Genomic DNA, 19,620 nt, shown 5'->3' with positions numbered 1-19,620 from the left:
TTATGCATCAGTCCTAGCATTTTGTAATACAGGGTTTGTAGACTTGAATTTTAAGAATAACGTAAGTTTCTGAATAGGTGCTCATGATATTTGCTAGATTTTAGTGTATTTCTGATCTGCTATAGATGGAGAGGGGACACATTTTTGCCACTGTAATTTAACTAACATTTAATGAACTAAATTCAGAGTGTACATTAGTAAACACAGTTTTGTTGCAACTCTGAACTTGCCTTTCAGGAGCCGGAATGGGTTTATTAATTATTAAACTTTGTAATAAGAGATTTTATACAAACAAATCTCTCTATTTTCTACTCCCCTCCTTTATTTAACCTGAGAAATAGGAAGAATACTGCATCTGGTTTGCCTGATCTTTCTGGAGAGTGTGTCTTGGAAGCAGTGTGGACTCAGGATGTTTAGTAAAAGCTGTCACTGAGTAGTTTAAGCAGATTTACTTTTTGTATTAAAGCCTGCTGTTTCCCGATAGGTGCCAATGAAAACCAGACAGAAAACACCTCAAAACCTTAATTAGTTTGTTCCATAACATGTTTGCTGCAGGTTCCCACCTTTATGCTTTCCTATCAAGTACCAAGGAGAGTGTCTGTCAAATAGTGACCTCAACTTCATGGCAATTCTTACTCTGCTGCAGTTTAAGATTGTCCTTTTCCACAGAAGGCTCAATCATTCATTGATTGTGTTAATTTAGGGAGAAATTATTTGGCCCTGTTCAGCATGGCAAGGACTCCCTGTCTCCAAAGTAATGAGATTATGAGCTATGATCTTTGGGTCAGCAGAATTGATTTAATTTTGAGCAAACTAAAAAAAATGTTACTCTCTTTCTGCAGGTGAAGTTCTAAAAAACTTAAATAAGTTCTACAAAAGAAAAGAAATTCAAAGACTAGGAGCAGAAAATGGATTAGATGGTAAGAAAATATTACAAGATGGTTTTTTTAATGCAAAATTGCTTTTATTTGCATACGGTATTAGGTAGATTGGATCTTTTATGGGTCTCATGACACTGTTTGTTTAGATTGTCTGTGTAACTCGGTTCAGATAACCTTTATATTTACTTGTAATATCTCATATTAAGGGATAGGTTTCTAATGGACTACATCAGTGTTTTGTCGGGTGTTTACAAATACAGCAGATACAGTTTTGTGATCCCAGTCGCATTCACTTTGTTCCTTTTTTTTCTTGCAGCTCGCCTGTTTCACCAAGCATTTATAAGCTTTAGGAAGTATATCATGGAATCCAGTTCTGTGAGTGCTGATTTGCATATTATTCTCAATGATATATGCTGTGATGCAGGCAAGTATCTAGAGTGCTTGTAAAATAAAATATGCATTTTTTTCTTGTTTTTGATCTATATGCTTACTTACATACCTGTGGACCCTCCTACTATGCTGTAAAAGAGATTAAAAATTACTGCTTCCCCTTCAGAAACATTTGTGCCTATCCTGTGGAGTGTTCTGTCCTTAAATCTTCTGAAGTGGAAACAAAAGAGATGGAGGTCTTAGCAAGAAACAGCCTGTTTTATAGCATCTGTTCATTGCTGAAGTGAAAACAGTACTGTTCAGTTTATACCTTTCTTAAAAATCCAGTAGTCACTAGGGGGCACTTTGAGAGCTTTCTCCTGGCCAGGTGGCTTAAGGTATTTGGGAATACAGCTCTGTGACTGTGCTCTGTCTCCGTGTGGCACTGATAGAAACGAGCGTTGTTTGCTTCCGTACTGCATCGTGTGTTGTAATCAACGGCATGTAACTAAGTGGTGATGCTAGCTGGTAACAGCAGAACCAGCCTTCTCCACAGTTTGAGCTGCGGAACTTTTGCGCGTTTTAGTAATGGTGTTTTAAAGGTTACAGTGGCCGTTCATTAAAATGTAAATGTGTAGATTTTAAATGTTTACTATCTTGCGAAATTTAAAGTGTCTTTTTGTATTAGTTGTGGATAAAATCTTCCACGTGATTTCCTCACTTCCACTCCTTATTCACTTATATATGAGCATTGTTTATGTATGCCTTAAAACTCACATATATAGGAGTGTAAAAGGTTGTTTATTGTTGGAGTTTTGAAGTTTTTTAGTTGAGTTTTGCTTGTCCAAAGAGGATAATTTAAAATACTACAGTTTTTAATTTCTTTAAATTTTTCACAATAATTTTGATTCATTAAATACTAATTCTCAATTTAAAACCAAACAGTGCTTTTTTCCTGTGTGTGTGTGTGTGTGTGTGTGTATTTGATAGTAACAGTTTTTTAGATCCACATAGTTCTTTGAAATTCTATGAGAGCTGGACATTTAGAGTGTGACCTGAAATGACACCTTTAAGGCCACATGTCTACTCTGCAAATATTTAGAAGAGTGAACCTGTGTGTCTCTTCTGAGTCGATTTGTCAGGTTTTGTTTTCTTACCTAGCAATTCTAGCAATTGTAGGATTACAATTTTGACCCAGGATCCCAAGTCTTAGTAGCTTAGGGAAGCTGCAAACTGTTCTGTTTTTATCTGTTTATTTATAAAAGCATTTTAGAAGCTTTTATTTTACTTTATTTGAAGGAAGCACATGAATTTAAGATCAAAAGGCTAAAGTCTTGAGACAGAAAAGCCATTTCTCATTCAGCTTTTCCATAGCTTCTCATTTTATTTAGAAGTTCTCTAGACATGTAGGCTAACCAGAGTGAATATAGTGAAATGAGATATATTTTTTTCATACTATTGTGTTTGTATTACATTTCTTAATGAGTCCGTGTACTCAAGTTAGTTTACCTTTCTGCCATTGAGATAATTACTGAATTTTGTAGAGAGCCAGAAGTTGAAAGAATTGCATAAGTGTGTGATGGAAGTAGTAAAAATTTTTTAAAAAGTTTATTATGAAGACACACACCTTCAGACAAGCATGCAAACTTTCTTAAAAGGGTTTGTCTTCTAGGTCACGTGGATGATCTCTTTCCATTTTTCCTGAGACATGCAAAGCAAATCTTTCCGATGCTGGACTGTATGGATGATCTGCGCAAGATCAGTGATCTGAGGTTGCCACCCAACTGGTCAGTGTGCTTACATGGTTGCAGTGTTTTCTTTTCTTAGTGTCATAGAATTTTGTAGTCTGTGGACTTAAGCTTTATAATGTATAATTGCACTATGTTTTAAGTTTAATTTATCTGTTTTTACAATAATTTGTGTCAGGAATTCTTATCTTTGTAACAAAGATATTTTGCAATCAATTAAAAGGAAAATAAAATTATATCAGCTATGAAAGTCGCTGAGTTGGTATTGCCTTGCCAGAAAGCTGTCTTCTGGCTGTATCAGTTTGGGAGGTGGCATGCCAGAATATTAAAAAGTTAATATACTCAAGGAGAGAGACCACAGTAATGAGAGTTATTTAAAACACAATGTGTGAATTCCACTCTAAATCTTTGAAAGCCTTGTATGATGTAGAAGGTGAATGTGTAAGACACAGTAACCTCTTTATACTGTCTCTATTTAAGAACATGGTGTCCTGGTTTTGCTGTGTAGAAAAGCAAGCAAAAAGGGTGAATCCACCCAAACCACCACACGTGGTCTTTCTGCTTTCAACACATATGAAAAAGCCTATTAATAAGTAAATATTTAAGATAATTTGCAATTTCCCCTGAATCAGTACCCAGAACACTAGATAAAGGTTCAACAGATCTGATTTGTTGTGTATGTTTTAGGTATCCAGATGCCAGGGCTATTCAGAGAAAGATAATATTCCATGCTGGTCCTACAAACAGTGGAAAAACTTACCATGCTATCCAGAGATTTTTGTCAGCAAAATCTGGAATATACTGCGGTCCACTAAAACTTCTGGCTCATGAGATCTTCCAAAAGAGTAATGATGCTGTCAGTATGTTATATTACTTACCTACATCCTTAGTGCTGGAACAGTGTCATGAATGCATGTTTGTAAAGTACCGTAGTTGCTTGAATGGGTGCCTTTGCTGTGCAGTAGTGTCAGCTCATGTGAATACCAGTCGTGGATTTCTGCTTTAGGTGTGTGGAATGGAACATTGTTTCCCCAAATGAAGCTTCACTTTCCCCAAAGCACATGCTGTGCAATCATCCCTGTAACCTACCTCAATTTTCCTGTAGCTTTTCTCTCCCTGGGTTTAGCCAGATTCTACTATTAGCTTTTTCAGTGTGGAAACTGTGGCTTCTTTTGCCCATGACTTTAATTATTGTAGCTTGTATGCAAGAAATTACCCTTGCTTAACTCCCCTCAGCCTTCTGCATCAATGTTTAAATATATTTCACTCAACCATCTAATAAAAAGCTCTGCAGCTTCAGATGTGTTGAGTTGAAAGCAGTGCCCTATATCAGGTCCCCAGAGGAAGCTTTCATTAGTACTTTTCTCATTGCTTTCAGCATCTTTTTGAAGGTTCCTCACCAGTGTGTTTCCAGCTGCACAGAACTACACCAGTTCTGAAGCATTACAATAACACATCACGTTAGTGCAGCATAGTGTGTATGTACAGTAGAGTTTACCAAATGATCTTGTGATTTCTCTTTTTTTTTTTTTTTTGCTAAGTCTATCATGCAGAACTTCTAATTCTTATCATTGGTTTATCAAAGCAACACGTAAGAAAGACTGGCTTGTCCTAGGAGACAGGAGATTCACTGCATAGTGAACGTGGATACCGTGTAGTGATGTTCCTTGTTCATAAAGTTACTGCACTGTTTTTCCCATGTGTTTAGTGTGTGTGAGGGCTTTTCATGTGGCAGTGATGGATCACTTGGCTACTCATGGATCATACGTACCCCTGGAGGCTTAAACAGGGCTTCCTGCATGGCTCTACAGCTGGCTGTAGATAGGCAAGGAGTAGCCATCTGCCTGAGATTCAGTGAATGTAGAGCTGTCAGAGGGTGGTGGCCCCTGCTTTCTCTCACAGCTAGTCCTCATGAACTCTTGCTGTGTGAACGTAAGGCAGCAGGTGAGACACCCATCAGGGCCATCACCTGATGAACTGGAGGAGGCTGGAGCTTGCAAAGCTCCTTCACTGCTGGGCCTTGCTTTATGAGCCCCTTATACTACAGCTCTTCTGACAGTTCTTTTGTTGCAGATGTGACAGCTCTGAAATGCTCAGTGGAAGATGTAATCTCCTGCAGGAGTATGAGAGGGTGTCTAATTATTCAGTCTGATGGGACTTAAATACAGGGCACAAGTCACAAAAGGCTGAGTAGTTATTCTCTGGGTAGCTTCCATTATACTGTCTTAGAAGCTACTTTAAGAAATTGATTTTTTTTCCTGTTTGGAAAGGGGATTCTGTTACATTAAAGAAACTTAACATGAGTTTTCTGAATTCCTTTAGAATGTGCCGTGTGACTTGGTGACAGGAGAAGAGCGTGTATATGCCAATGAAGATGCCAGACAAGCTCCTCATATTGCTTGCACCATTGAAATGTGCAGCACTAACACACCTTGTATGTATACATAATTGTTTCTGTCATATCTGTAGTATCTTTATGTGTGTTATTGCTTGGGCTCTGAAGTAGATGAGCTATTCCTTTTCATTTTTATTTGAACAATTTCTGAACTATGTTAGAACAATTAATAAAACCTGGGTCATCTTAGAATAGCTTATTGGTGGTAGAGGATTAACTTGATTTGAGCAACCTGTTCTAGAAAGCCTTTGAGTTCCTTCCTGTGTTGTATTGCTGTTCTAGGTGCTCTTACTTGGTGCATCATATTTTTCTTTTTTGTTTTAAGATGAAGTTGCTGTGATTGATGAAATTCAGATGATCAGAGATCCTGCCAGAGGCTGGGCTTGGACAAGAGCCCTTCTAGGTAAGCTTGTTTGTGATGTCTCTTCATATGTCTTCTCACAGTGAGTTAGAGAATTACTCTGCCTCAAAGGATTTGCCTGTATGGCAGCAAGTTACCTGTCAGGTTTTACTTAGTGTTTTTAAAAATTTTTATTCTCTTAAGTTATACATATGCCTCTTTTAGTTTTGCCTCTTTGGATAATACAGAGTCTTGGTGTTGTTACTGTGCTCTGTCCTTTTACACTGATTATTTTCTAGAAATATGCTTTTTTTGTTCAATTAAAACAACACAATTTTTCAGAGATTTTGTTATGAAGAGATATTGTTAAATGTATGGCAACATGGCAAACATTAAATGTTTTATAGTGTTAATTTCAAATGGCTCGTTTATAGAGCTACACTGATCTGTTAAATTCTCAGGAGAATGCTTCTTTTGATAATTTTAGAATTTTTCAAGAGGAATTTTCGAAATCCATTTTTCCTCAGATTTTGAACAGAAGTTTAGAATCCAGTTTCTCACCTTTGCCCTTCCCTTCACTACTTTTGATGCTAAGGTTAACAGGATGATTTATTACACTTTCCCTATCTCCTATTTTTTTCTTTTCTATTCTTTTTCCTTTTTCTCTTCTGACTGCATTAGAGACGTATTAATAATTTTAGAAGGTCATGAAGAAAACAAAGCTCTTCAGTTCTGCTGTGATTTGAGAGTCAGTAAAACATTAGTAGTAAACAAAACATACTCAAAGCTTTGCACCATTTTGTTCAGTGGTTGAGGTTACCACTTGTTTGGCTGACGGGATGCAACAAGGTATTAGCTGCTCTACTTTCCAAGCATCAGTTGCTGATGGGAGATCAAGAGCAGCTCTAGGGAAGTAGAGCTGTATTGTGGGAGAGGCTTTAGGTACTGATTTGAGATGCTGAGGAGGTGAAATACAGTCCTCATTGATGTGTTTAGCAAGAAAAATGTAATTTTTGGGTACCTTAAGAGTCAGCTAAAGCTACTGTTGTCTAAAATATGTAACATTTTGCATTTTATTTCATTGGATCTTGTGCAGGACTCTGTGCGGAAGAAATCCACATTTGTGGAGAAGCTGCTGCTATTGACTTGGTGACAGAGCTCATGTATACTACAGGGGAGGAAGTTGAAGTAAGCTTTTTAATTCTGTAAGGTTACTGACAGAACATCAGGTTCTCCTTGATGGAAAACAGGCAAAAAATTAGTGGGGATATCACTGACAGAAGTTACTCTTGCAGGAGTTCTTGTTAAAATGTTCTCAGTTCCTGTAAACCAAAGGAGATGTTGCAAGGCTGTTTAGTTTTGTTTGGGTTTTTTATAGTGGTACTGTTTTGCTTAAAGAAGTTAAGTGCTTTGCTGACTTCCCATCAGGGTGTGCTATGTCTCTTTAGGAGCTTTCTTTACAGTTCTGTTCTTCCTGGGGGACATAGTTCCCTCCCTGAAGTTACTGAATCTTGATAGTTTTTCTCCATATGGTGAGGAAAGAAGTTAAAAGAGCTAACGCCTGCAGAAGAAAGTGATTGAAAGATCTCCGAAACTCAACTTTACTGTCATAAATATTTCATTTTCTTGGGAAGATTCCTTTTTGAAAAGTATTTAAAAGCATAAAATTTGGTCCTAAGAAAGTCCAGCCTGCATGATTTCCTGGTGAATTAGCTGTAGCTTTATATATCTGTGTGCGGTGGGGCGTGTGATTCTGAAAGGGGAGCAGTTACAGCATTCAGATGACTGAGTGAAAACAAGATTCTCAGTTCTTGATAGTATTGCTGCATAGCCTGAATACTTATTTATTTGAATCTAGTTTACATGTGAAAATATAGAGTTCTTCTTGAAGAACTTGAAAAGGCCATATAGTTCTCAGCTTGAAAAGGCCATATAGTTCTCAGCTTGAAAAGGCCATATAGTTCTCAGCTTGGGAAGTGCTGCACGTACGCAAGTGCATAAGGTGTGTATCACCTTCTACCCAGTAATTTTCCTTTCAGGACTGTGAAAGGTCCCTCAGTGTTACAATCAATTGTGATAATAACCATACTGACTGATATTCCACAGGAAATTTTTATTAAAAATAAATAAATAAATAAATAAATAAATAAATCTTTGACAACTCCTTTGATTCTAGGTCCGGAACTACGAGAGACTCACTCCTCTTGCTGTGCTGGATTATGCTTTAGAATCTTTAGATAACCTGCGGCCTGGGGACTGCATTGTCTGTTTCAGTAAGAATGACATTTACTCTGTGAGTCGACAGATTGAAGCCAGAGGATTAGAATGTGCTGTCATATATGGCAGTCTGCCACCAGGTAAAGCACTCTTCCTTATATTTTTAAGGGAACCTTCTGCTTCTTGCTACTTTCTTAGAAAAACTTTAAAAATTAAGCAGTACAAGTTTTCCTAGTTTTGCATCTCTGTATAGTTAGAGAAAGTAATCAACTTTTGCTGACTGATGTTTTAATCTTGGGATTAGACCTTTGTTATGTACTTAATGTTTATCTTCAGACAGATGTAATTAAATGAGGTCTATCCACAGCTCTGGGAATGATTTAAATCTCTCCTGCCTCCTTCCCCCAACAATAGCCAAATACCAATCAAATAGCATTTTTTTTCCCCTTAGCCTATCATAAAGGCATTGGACTTAGTAATACTTTCTGTCTTTGTTTTCTAAGAATTTACTATATGAAGTGTTTTGTTACTCTGTTAGGAACAAAACTTGAACAGGCAAAGAAATTCAATGATCCTGATGATCCATGCAAAATTTTAGTTGCTACAGATGCAATTGGAATGGGACTAAATTTGTAAGTACTTGGAGCAGCTTACGGTATGACTTTTTTGGGGGGGGTGGGGGGAGCGGGGGGGGTTTTGATACATGCATTAATTCTCCCCAGCTTAACTAATTTGGCTAGATATTTGCGATGTCTAGATAACAGTACATACATTTTGATTCTGAAACAGTGATGAATTTGATTGTGTAGAACTAACTTTAATTTTAAAACTGATTTAAGTGGCTCTCTTGGCCTAATTCTGTGTGATAACAGGCACTGTTAAGATCCTTTTGATTCACTGGAGTCAGATGTGCTAGCTTGTCAGAGTATCAGTCTCTGTGTTTCTGTTCAGTCCAGTTTCAGAAATATTTTGTTGCTGAGGGCAATGCAGTCACATTGCTATAAACTACTGAGGCAGGTGATGATGAATGAATTGGGACCCTGTTAGAACATGATTGAAGTGTGTAAGGATGATGATTCTCCTGCAACTAACCAATAATCTTATGCTGCCCTTTTGAATACACTGTGTCCATAACTGGTATCTGTGGTCACTTATTGTATAAAGGGGGGAAAAGCTCAAAAAACCCCAACAAAACAAAACAAACACCTTTCCTTCTTCTGTAGTAAAAGTTGTATTTTGGAAATAATTTGCAAAAAAGGATTCCTCTTTGTTTTTGTTCAAATATTTCAGGTGTATAAAGAGAATAATTTTTAACTCTATAGTAAAGCCAAGTGTCAATGAGAAGGGAGAAAAGGAAATAGACTCCATTACAACCTCTCAGGCTCTACAAATCGCGGGCAGAGCTGGGCGTTATGGCTCATCCTTCAAACAAGGAGAAGTCACTACAATGCATCGTGGTGACCTTATGCAGCTGAAGGAAATTTTGAGTGAGCCTGTGCGCCCTGTGAAGGTGAGAGGCTCAGTACCCAGTTTGTACACGTGTGCCCTGGTGCTGTTTTATTATGTCCTGATCTCAAATTATTTTTTCCTTTTGTCTGTTTACAACTTATTAATAAAAATGGATTGTGTCATGCTGGAGTGACTTTGCATGTATGTCCCATTTGGAGGCTTGCAATATTTCATTTATATTGAAGCTGCTCTTTTAAGAATTAAAAGCTCAAACACAGAAGTTCTTAAGTTCCAGATAAGTGTTCTAAATAAACTGCACTCTATAGTGTGCTTAGGTTTCTTGTGTTTTGTCTTTCCAGATTTTGTTTCTGATGCACTAACTTAAGAAAAATATTGAGAATTAATGGAAATATTTTTCTTTATTTTCCCTTTAGGCAGCTGGCCTGCATCCGACTCCTGAGCAGATAGAAATGTTTGCTTATCATCTCCCTGATGCCACTCTCTCCAATCTAATTGTAAGAATGGTTTAGGGCTTCTACTTTAAAAATCGAGCATTGCTTTTAGTCACTGTTTTTGCATGAACACAGGCTTTGGGAACCCAAGAGACAGCCTTGTGTGTATCTTTTATCAGCTGGATTCTTCTCTACCACAGTGACTGCAAATATATTTAGACTGCTAAACTTTTCTGTGTTATAATAAACTTGAAAGCTGTTTAAGTGTGTAAATATGTTTACATGTGTTGAAGTGTGTACAACAACCTTTTCATGTCACCTTTCCTGTATTTTAAATGTAGACTTTTTGCTCTGAGCCTGAAAATACTAGAGATTTAAATTTTGATAAATTTATGTTAAAATTCCTGGGAAACTGGGCTGGTCGTGTCAGACTTCTGTACATCTGAGAGCTACCTGATTTTTTTTCTGGTTCTTTGGACTTCATGGTAAAACGGTATCTGCTTAACTTTGAGAAAACGTATTCTGTGGGATCTATGTGATCTCATCATTAGCTGGATAGTAGAATTTTTGGAAGTGCCTAAAGCTTTCAAAGTAGAAATAAAGCTTCCAATGCTGTATAATTATCTTTAGTGCACTAAGAAATTCTTAGCAGCTTTCATGGATTTAAATGTGTATTATTGTTCTCTGCTGATGTGCTGTTATGTAGCAAAGTCTATGATTTCTAACCTCGAGGTAAAAGATTAGACTTGGCGACCTCCCTGAAAGATGTAGGCTAGTAGGGTAACAGCACATCTTTAAAATTTTACTACTGAGAATTTCTGAGTTAGCATAGAAGTATTAAGATAAAAAAAATCATGTTATTGGTCTCTTAACTATTCAGTCACATATCTAGTTAAGAAACTCAGTGTTTCTTTAAAGATATTTAAAAAAAAAATAAATCTTTCAGACATCTACACTAGACAATTTTTGGGGCCCATAAAAATCTCCCCTGCAATACGCAGTGGCATTTCCTGTTTCTCCAAACCGTGGATGTGTTTTAGGTGTTCTTTGAACTCCTCTATTTCAATACCGTATTTATCTTGTGATTTCTTTCTTCCTAAAATAGATCTGTTCCTGACATTGGGCTAAAATTACCTGAATTAATTGAATTTTATGCTGTAGAGTTAGCCTTTTGGGTCATGCTAAGTGACAAACCTGGAACAAGTTCTAAATGTAGTAGTTAACTGGTTCCTGTGGTGGTGTTCTTTGTAGCTAAAATGTACACTTGCAGAACACTATTTCTTAGTTAGGGGACTAATTGAAAATGCTTAAATAAAGCATAGTGTGTGTTATGTCTTCTCCTCTTATCCTGTGTTAGAGAATTTAATGAAAATCCTGTTAAAAGAGTAGAGGGAGCTCCCTTGCCCCCTTTATTACTGTGATCGAATTTGATATTTTTAACTGTTCTTTCAGTATAACTAGCCTTTGAAACACTAATTCATTTTTTGATTGGATAATACAAAGTTTAATAACCCTCTCCTGTAGTAATATCCTTTTCATTTGGTTATATTTTCACAGGATATTTTTGTGAGTCTCTCACAAGTCGATGGGCTTTACTTTGTCTGCAATATTGATGACTTTAAATTTCTAGCAGATATGATTCAGCACATTCCACTAAATTTGCGATCACGATATGTGTTCTGCACTGCACCCTTGAACAGAAAAGAGCCATTTGTGTGTACCACGTTGTTGAAGGTCAGTTATTTTTTTCCTCAAAAAAAAAAAAAGAGTGATATTTAAGTTGGAGGGAGTGGATCTTGGTGCATTGAGACTGTATCTAGCTGATATATTTATTGTAGGTTTTGTTGTTAGGTCATCATTTGAGACCATTCTTAAAAAGTGCTCACAGGTAGTAATATAAAATAGCTGGAGATTTTTTTTTTAATTGCATTCTTCACCATTTATTGGCCAAAGCTTTTTATATCTGAGAACTGATTCTCATTTTGTGATGTAAATTAAAATTTGGATAGCTTTTCTGCTGTTTCCCTCAGAGAATCCTACTGCTTGCCTTGCAGGTGGTCTTTGAACTGAGAGATCAGAATTGTGTTATGTAGTCACTTGTGCACTGTTAAGCTTTGTGCTGCAGTGTGTCTAGAAGTAGTCCTTAAAAACCAAGATACTGTTGCTTCTAGTTGTTAGCTTGTCAACAAAAGAAAATAATGTGATTGCTGATGTTATAATACAGTTACATAGAATTTAAACCCCAGAAAATACAGCACTGTAAGTTGCTCTCAGAATTACGTCATTTCACTTTTCAGGACTGAATGAACTGTTTTCCACTGTGCCCCCAGAGTGATTATTTTGAGGAATTTGTAGTCAGCTGATTTCAGTTTTTCAGGATTAATAATTTTGTTTGGGACTGCTACTTTGTTAGACAGTATCGCCTTTGTCCTCTTTTAGAGACTGCATTAAACATTTTAAATGAAGCAGTGTAAAAATGAAACTGATGTGGTGCCCACATGTCACAGATATTACACCTATGCTTTTCATAAATGGCTAATAATATTCTTTAAAATTTGAGCAATTGATTTAAAGAGTTGGAGGGGCGGGGGTGGGGGGAAGTGTGTTATTAAGAAAATGCTGAGCATTTGGATCCCAAGCAATGAAGGTGCAGAGGGGCATAACGTGGTGTTGAGGGAGGTAGGCTGCTGTGAGTGCCTGTGTGAATTTTAGTCCCGTTCCTTGGCAAAAAACCCCAGACAACCAACCTTTTGGTATCAGTGAGTTAGAAAACAGTTATTCCAAGTCATCAATGCTCTTGAAAAATTTAAATGTAAACCTTATTTGGCTTGTTTATCTGTCAGTAAAAGAGCTGAGATGTCTAGGTTTCAGAAGGACTGATTTCTAGGGCAGATTAGTCTGTTTGGGTTGCGAGTACTGTGTTTCCAAAGTCAGGGAACAATTCTAACATTTTCTCAACCCTGGAGATTGTGAAACAAGGTAGTTTCACTCTGTGCGTGGGGAGAAGAAAAAAAGACAAAGTCCATCTGCTTTGCTAGATGAAATTATATGCCTTTAGTGTTATGCTTTTCTGGATAGCTCTATACTTTTGTTGCTTAACTCTGTGCGTGACCCGTGGACAAATTGTGTTAATGAGGCCCTGGAAAGGAGGGGTGACTCCTGCTTTGAGTAATTAAGTAAAAGAATGTGTGGCATTTTGGCGGTGTAAAACAAAGCAGGTATTTTCTGGAGTATTCTATGTATATAGACTCAAGGGAATTTAACTCATTTGGGATTTCCTCTTTCCTGACTTAACTGAGGACTTCACTGAACCTATTTGTTTTTCAGTTTGCAAGACAGTTCAGTAGAAATGAGCCCCTGACGTTTGACTGGCTCTGTCGGCACACCAAATGGCCGTTAGCTGCTCCAAAGAACATCAAAGAACTTGTGCACCTTGAAGCTGTTCATGATGTTTTTGACCTCTATCTGTGGTTAAGGTATTGTCTTTTGTGCTTCAAAATGATTTTTATTTTTTTCCTAATGTTTATGACTTGCAGTCCTAGAAAAGCACTGTCTTCGAGCCTGTGTATGTGGCGCAGTATGGGCTCCTTTGGCCCTTTAGCGGATCTTGACAAATGCAAACTAGCTATGTTGTGGGAGCAAGTCATGGGTTCTACAGAGAACAGTTTGTGACTGACAGAGAGAGAAGGTTAGAAACAAGGTGATCCTGGACTGGAGCAGCTGAAATGCCACTTAAAATACAGTGGCCTTCCGATGCAACACGTAATAATTTTTTTTTTTTTTACTTTACATAGTGTGTATCTTATTTTTGTCCCAGTCAGCAGTCCTTTAGTGAAAAGGTTTAATTGTGTGTTGTTTTACCTCTCTTCAGTTACCGCTTCATGGATATGTTCCCTGATGCTGTCCTTGTAAGGGATATTCAGAAAAAACTAGACGACATTATACAAGTTGGTGTCTGCAACATCACAAAGCTTATCCGAGCTTCACAGTCTACAGTTGCTCCTGGCACAGCAGAAGTTGTGTCAGAAGACTTTCCTCTTTCAAGGACTAAGAGGGATACCAGGGTGGTTCCAGACCGTCATGGTGCAAAATCCACAGAGGCTCTCTCTATTGCGGTGGAGGTTCCAGGAGAAAGAAGAGCAAAGAACTTGAAAGCCTATCGGTCTGGTACAAGGCAGGAGGATCTGAAAAGCCATGGACGTGGATCTCTTGCCAACAGATTGCTGCGTGAAGGACTTCTGACACAAGAAATGCTGAGACAGCTGGAGAGTGAGTGGCAGGATCAGCACAGGAATGGTAGATACGGCTTTGGTTCAAAAAGAAATGATCAGAATAGCTCAAAGGAAATGGGGAAAAAGAAGAAATAGAACCATGTCCTAATTCTGTTTAGTTTTTATTCATAAAATAAAATACTATTTTAATAACTTCTTTGGCATTTCATGTTTACAGTGCTGCAACTCCTTGATGTTTTTCCTTCTTCTGTGACCAGTTACGTGAAGCACTCAGAAATGGACTCTTAAAAGCCAAAGGCCATAAGTTTGCTTTTACCACTCAGCTGTACACTTTTTCAATCATGGTGTTCAGCCTAAGTGTATAATCCACTGCAATGTCAAGATTTGAACTTGATGTCTTCTTGCAAGATATCCTCACGTCGTTAATAAACATCAGATATTTCACTAGTAATGAATTAGCTACTCATTCCATCCCTTCCCAAAGGGCAGAGTTTAACAGATAACGAGCAAGTAGTGAGCAACCTGGCAGGAAACTGGGTCAGAATAGTGATAGGAGTCATGCGCCTCTAACCTTTGTGTCCTGTGTAATGTGGAAGGAGGTGAAAAGCATTTCTGTTAGTGTGTTTGGGAATGATGAAATTCTGGCCACAGGAATTTTTGAGTAAATTCTAATTCTGTCATCTGAGGGGTAGTTACTGAAACAAAGTAAAATCTGCCCTTGCTCTTTAAATTGTATTCTTTCTACTAGGAAGAGCTCATCATACTGATTCAGGCAAAGTTTGGAGGGAGAAAAAAAGAGAAAAATTGGAGTATTATTTTTGGGGTCAAGGAGGAGAAGTTAGAGGCATAAGTATAATTTATTAACTTTTGGAAAATTCAGATGTCTGTTTCTCCTTAACTTTTCTAATTCAGTTTCATGCAAATTATTTTGTTCTCTTGCACTTCATAAATGTTTGGGGTTTTTTTTGCTTCACATGCGTGTTTGTTTGTGATATCTGAATTTTGAGAGGAGACATAAAATATTTTACTTAAGCTCACTTAACAGCTTATAGTTCAAGTAACAGCTTGTGGGTTGATATTTGTGCCAGTATTATTTCCAAATACCTGTTTTGTTGTGGCTATCATAAACTGGAAAAGTTAGGTGCTCACCACTTGGAGGAAGGTTTAATTTGTTGGAACTAAGTTCTCAGGGAAAAGGACTTTTTTTTTCCTGATGCAGTGTCACTGAATAATGTTTAAGGCAGTGCACCACCAGGCTATGCCTCTTTAATACACATACAAATGCTCTGTCATTTGTTTTTGGTGTGAGCAGCTTTAGGGTACGCTTTTGAGCTCCCAGTAGGGATACTGGAGAGAATCAGATGCTGAAACTGCTGTGTGCTCACAGAAATGGGTTTCAGCGCTAGGACATGTTGCTAGGACTGCCTGAAGAGAATAGTGCTGCAGCAACTGTGTTTCTGGGGTTGGCTACATACAAGTCTGCAGAGCCTGCTTGTGTTAATGTTGGGATACTGGTAAAAGCCAGGTTGAATTTCACTACATGAAATACTTTTTAAAATAATATCACATATTTCTGCATGTTGAAAGTTTGCTCTGAATCCCCTTTGCTTCCTCCTAGTATCAATCCTTTAAGCTGCTGTTCAGAAACAAGTCTGCAGGAGTTTGAATAATGTTTTTAACAGCTGATTTCAGTGTAGTTCGTGTACTCTTTCCCCATTATTTACTAATAAGCAAGCAGTGCGTAAATATTTCTAACCCACATGATCTCCTGCTGATTGCAGTACCAGACTGGTGGGGAAGGAAAGTTTTAGGTCCTTCCCCTGCAAATCCCCATCTTTCTTTCCTCCCTCAAGAAAAAAACAATATATGCGTTGCAACGGCCACGTGAATGATGTGAATTTTCTGCTTTGCGGATGAGTAATTCCGCTTTGCTTTCCCAGAGCCCTGGCAGCCTCTGCTTAACAGCAACATGACTTGCACAGAATGTGAGTTCGTAATTAACCCTTACAAATGTATCCCATTTGATACTATTCAAACAGCTTGTGTGATATGGATTACGTGACTGAGTGGTATCCATTGCCTCCTTGTGTCCTTTGTACTTGACAGACTCAAAGGGAAGCTGTAGTTGCTCAAGCCTGCAGACACATTTTTACAGCATGCATTTGCCCACTTACCTCTTGGACTGCAAACTCCTTGCTGATTCTGCAAACCACTGTTTAAAACCACACTTATGCAAGGACTACTCCTCTCTCTCCCCGAATGCGTGTGGGATGGAGACCCACATTGCTACTGTACTTTGCTTCTAGACTGTTTTGATGAATTTATCCTTTAATTGTATGCTAAGCTGCACACTAGTGTGTATTTTTGAGCAAGGAAAGAGCGACTGGGACTTCTGAGTATAAGCCAACCTTATGTTTGAGCAGCAAGCCTTGCAATAAGGAAGCTAAATGACTATAAGCATTCTTTTTTTGTATTTTACTGAGATTAGCACTTGGCTTAACTCATTGCTTGTTTCCATAGTGACTCCATAGTAACTGTTTTAAAAGCTCTGAAGTTTATTCAGGCGTTTCCAGGCTGACTTTTTTATGAAAGTTTTCTTTTCTTCTGAGCTAATGATGTGGCTGTCATTGACTCCCATTAGAATGGCTGCCAAATTGGTCCCATACGGTACAATCTGGACTGGTGTGGTGCAGAGCTATGGCAGCTGCACATTTTTAACATGCCCTGTGCAAGCAAACCCCTGGGGAGGATTGAGTGGCCTCTTGCTCTTCTTCACGTGGCTGTGCCAAAACTTCCTTTTAAACAACATTAACAACATTGTTCACTTGATCTGGGAATCACATTTGCAAAACTGTTCATGGCAGGTGTTCAGATTTCCAGACTAATTTCAGGCATTCATGTTACAGATGTTTGGAAATGTATTGATTTCACAATTTTTTTGTGTGTGTTTGTTACGCTTCAAATGTAAAATGCTGCTTGTAACAGCACTACTTGGTAAAAGCCTTCTTTCTCTTCAGGCAAAATGTTCTTTTCTGTCTGTGCTGTCTCCATCTTTTCTAAATAGCGTCTGTCCTTGGAGTGAATTTTCCAGTAAGTCCCCTCAGGTGTTCCACTTTATTTTGCAGCCTGATGTTGCCCTAGCAGGGGCATATGCAGGACGAGTGTGGGGACCCCTTTCTATTCTGAGTTTTGATGAACTTGTGGGAATATAATGGGGAACAAAGCTGCTGCTACTGGCAGGGGAAATGTCTTCTGAGGGTCGGTCTTGGAAACATAAACTACAGTGAAGAAGGATTTCTCCTGATGACTCACTTGTAGCCTTGTCCACTGTCTCCTTGTTAACCTGGGTGCCAAACTCAGCAATGTTGCTGCTGCCTCTGATACCTCACCAAAGATATTGGCGTTTTTGCAGCAATAAAGTGCTTATTACTGTGGTACCTCTTTCTCGAGGTAACGGCTGCATGTTTAGCTGATGCACTCTGGCATTTATCTGAATCGCTCCATTGTAGCTATGAGCTCCTTTTCTCTGCAGGCCTTTGACTGCAAGGCTGTGGGAGGTGGATGGGCTACCTGAGCACCAGCCTCTTCAGGATTCTCTGCTATGCCTTGAGACAGGGTTTCGAGGGAGAACTGCAGGAGAAGAAAGTAGAGAGAGGGGTATTAAAACTTGCAAAGGGGGAAGGGAGGTTTTGTGACTAGCTTTTATTGGGTGCAGCTCTAACAAAGGGAAAAAACAACATTACCTCAAGCTTCCAAGCTGCGTGCAATTGGAGCTGATCTGTTCACTTGGTCCTGGATTATTTGCCCTGTACTGGCCAGAGTACGTACAAAATGACTGTAACATATTTGGGTATCAGGCCCTTAGTGCATTGAACTGCTGTCTGCATGGAAATGAGATAATGTCTTTTCTTTTCTTGCACAACAGCCTGCCTGAAGCTAGGATGCACCAGGGACGAGTGAACAAGTTACGCAGTGATTCTGACATGTCAGGTATTTAACAGAGCTTGCTGCCAGTTTAGTAGTGTTTAGATCTTTGAGACCCTTTTCCAGTGGCATCCGTTAGAGAAAGAAAGAAAAGAGAGAATGAAAAATAAATCTACTGTATTACAGACACAATGAGCTCTGGATCAAAGTGGGATGGAGCTTGAAAGGTGATGTTTTCAATTTTGCTGGCCAGAGGGGTTGTGACTCGGATGGCATGGGTAAACAATGAGGAAAGCGACAGTCCCTCTGGGAGTCAGTGTCTGACTTAACGAGCCAGCAGTTATTAAAAGATGAATACAGGATAAGTGAACCGTGCTTTCTGGCTGGTAGTGTGGCTTTTTTCTTCTTTCTTTTCTCCCTTTCTCTTGAAGATCAAAGGCCTAATTTTAGAACAAGACCTATTTATGGACTGTTCAGCCACTCTGCTTTACTCTTGTTCTAGAATAGTGAAAAATAAATAGAGCTGGCAGAATCTCCCAGTGTCCAGAGCTCATCCCTGATGTAAGGCAGGAGGGGGAGAAAAAAAAAAACCCAAACCAAAAACAACCCCCAAAAAACCCCCTCAACCTTTCTTAGCAGAGGTTCTGTATAATTTGTCTCTGCAGAGGGAGTTCCCCTCCCTCAGCTCTTTCAGTCTTTCCTCGTGATCAGAGGCTGAAAGAATGTAACCTGTGACTGCTGCTGATGTTCAGCAGAGCTATCTCCTTCTGATCCATCCCTTTTGACGTGCTGTAGCTGCCAGGACTGGGCAGAGTCCTCTTCCCGAGACTGGTGCCGAGTATAGAGTTGAGTGTTTTGTGTGTCTGTGGATTATACTCCTGTTCATGCAGCCCAGTATCATGATCAATCATACTTTTTTTTACAGTATGTTGGGTCCACTTTAGGCTATGAATTGATACAGCTTGAGATCCTTTTCTGCAAATTGTCTGCTTCTGCCCTGCTCCTGATCTGTGTAGACAATTTCTGTTGCTGCTCAGTAGTTCTTTGTATTTCCTCCCATTACTTGGTACCCTCCCCCACCCCTTGCTTTCCATCTTGCTCTTTTCCCTCTGCCCCGAGGCTGTTATTCTAATTATCAAAATAATTGATACAGAAATAGAGTGAGCCTCTAATTACCTCATGAGAATGCCTTTTTTTTTTCTTTCTTTGTTGTTTCTCTCCTTTGTGTCAATATCTCACCCAGTTTTCTTTGGATGATGTTTCTGTGGTCCATATTACTTGATACGACGACAAAATCCTGGAAACACTTGTGTATTCAGAATGAACTTTCGAGAATAATAGTTAAGGGCTGTGTCAGATTCAGCTCTAATGGTGCGAGGAATGGTGTAGGCACTCCGTGCTGCCAGTTAAAGGCATTTATCCAGTGAGGCAGTCTGTTATCAGCACTGTTGGCTGCCAGGTAAATCTGTCCCCTCCCCAGGTTTTGCAATACCAAGGATCTGCATTGGTCTGAAACTTTGTCTTCACGAGGGGTGAAGGGAGAAAAATCTGTACAAAACCTCTCTGCTGGAAACTGCGCAAGAGGTATTTCAGCCGGGGCCAGGGGTCTGTGT

At 38.8% G+C, this 19,620-nt stretch overlaps 1 protein-coding gene across 1 annotated transcript; it reads left to right on the top strand.

The window, feature by feature from the left end:
• The first annotated feature begins 848 nt into the window (after positions 1-848).
• On the top strand, positions 849-14,534 carry SUPV3L1 (Suv3 like RNA helicase). Its single transcript, XM_010172521.2, has 14 exons — positions 849-920; positions 1,198-1,305; positions 2,923-3,037; positions 3,686-3,854; positions 5,321-5,432; positions 5,719-5,796; positions 6,830-6,921; positions 7,910-8,090; positions 8,489-8,582; positions 9,241-9,460; positions 9,834-9,914; positions 11,409-11,585; positions 13,179-13,327; positions 13,723-14,534. The coding sequence occupies exons 2-14, from the start codon at positions 1,242-1,244 to the stop codon at positions 14,216-14,218; spliced, it is 2,028 nt and encodes a 675-aa protein (XP_010170823.1). The 5' UTR covers positions 849-920; positions 1,198-1,241; the 3' UTR covers positions 14,219-14,534.
• The last annotated feature ends 5,086 nt before the right edge of the window (positions 14,535-19,620 follow it).

Source organism: Antrostomus carolinensis, unplaced genomic scaffold (assembly GCF_000700745.2).
Source record: "Antrostomus carolinensis isolate BGI_N321 unplaced genomic scaffold, ASM70074v2 scaffold5277, whole genome shotgun sequence".
Taxonomy (NCBI): domain Eukaryota; kingdom Metazoa; phylum Chordata; class Aves; order Caprimulgiformes; family Caprimulgidae; genus Antrostomus; species Antrostomus carolinensis.
This window is presented reverse-complemented; position numbering and strand designations above follow the sequence as displayed.

What these genes read in the sequence shown, in the direction of transcription:
- SUPV3L1 (XM_010172521.2), top strand. Translation starts at nt 1,242, where the DNA reads ATGGAATCCAGTTCTGTGAGTGCTGATTTGCATATTATTCTCAATGAT. An exon ending in AGCCTGTGCGCCCTGTGAAG is followed by an intron (nt 9,461 to 9,833) that starts GTGAGAGGCTCA and finishes TTTTCCCTTTAG; the next exon opens with GCAGCTGGCCTGCATCCGAC. An exon ending in CCACTCTCTCCAATCTAATT is followed by an intron (nt 9,915 to 11,408) that starts GTAAGAATGGTT and finishes ATATTTTCACAG; the next exon opens with GATATTTTTGTGAGTCTCTC.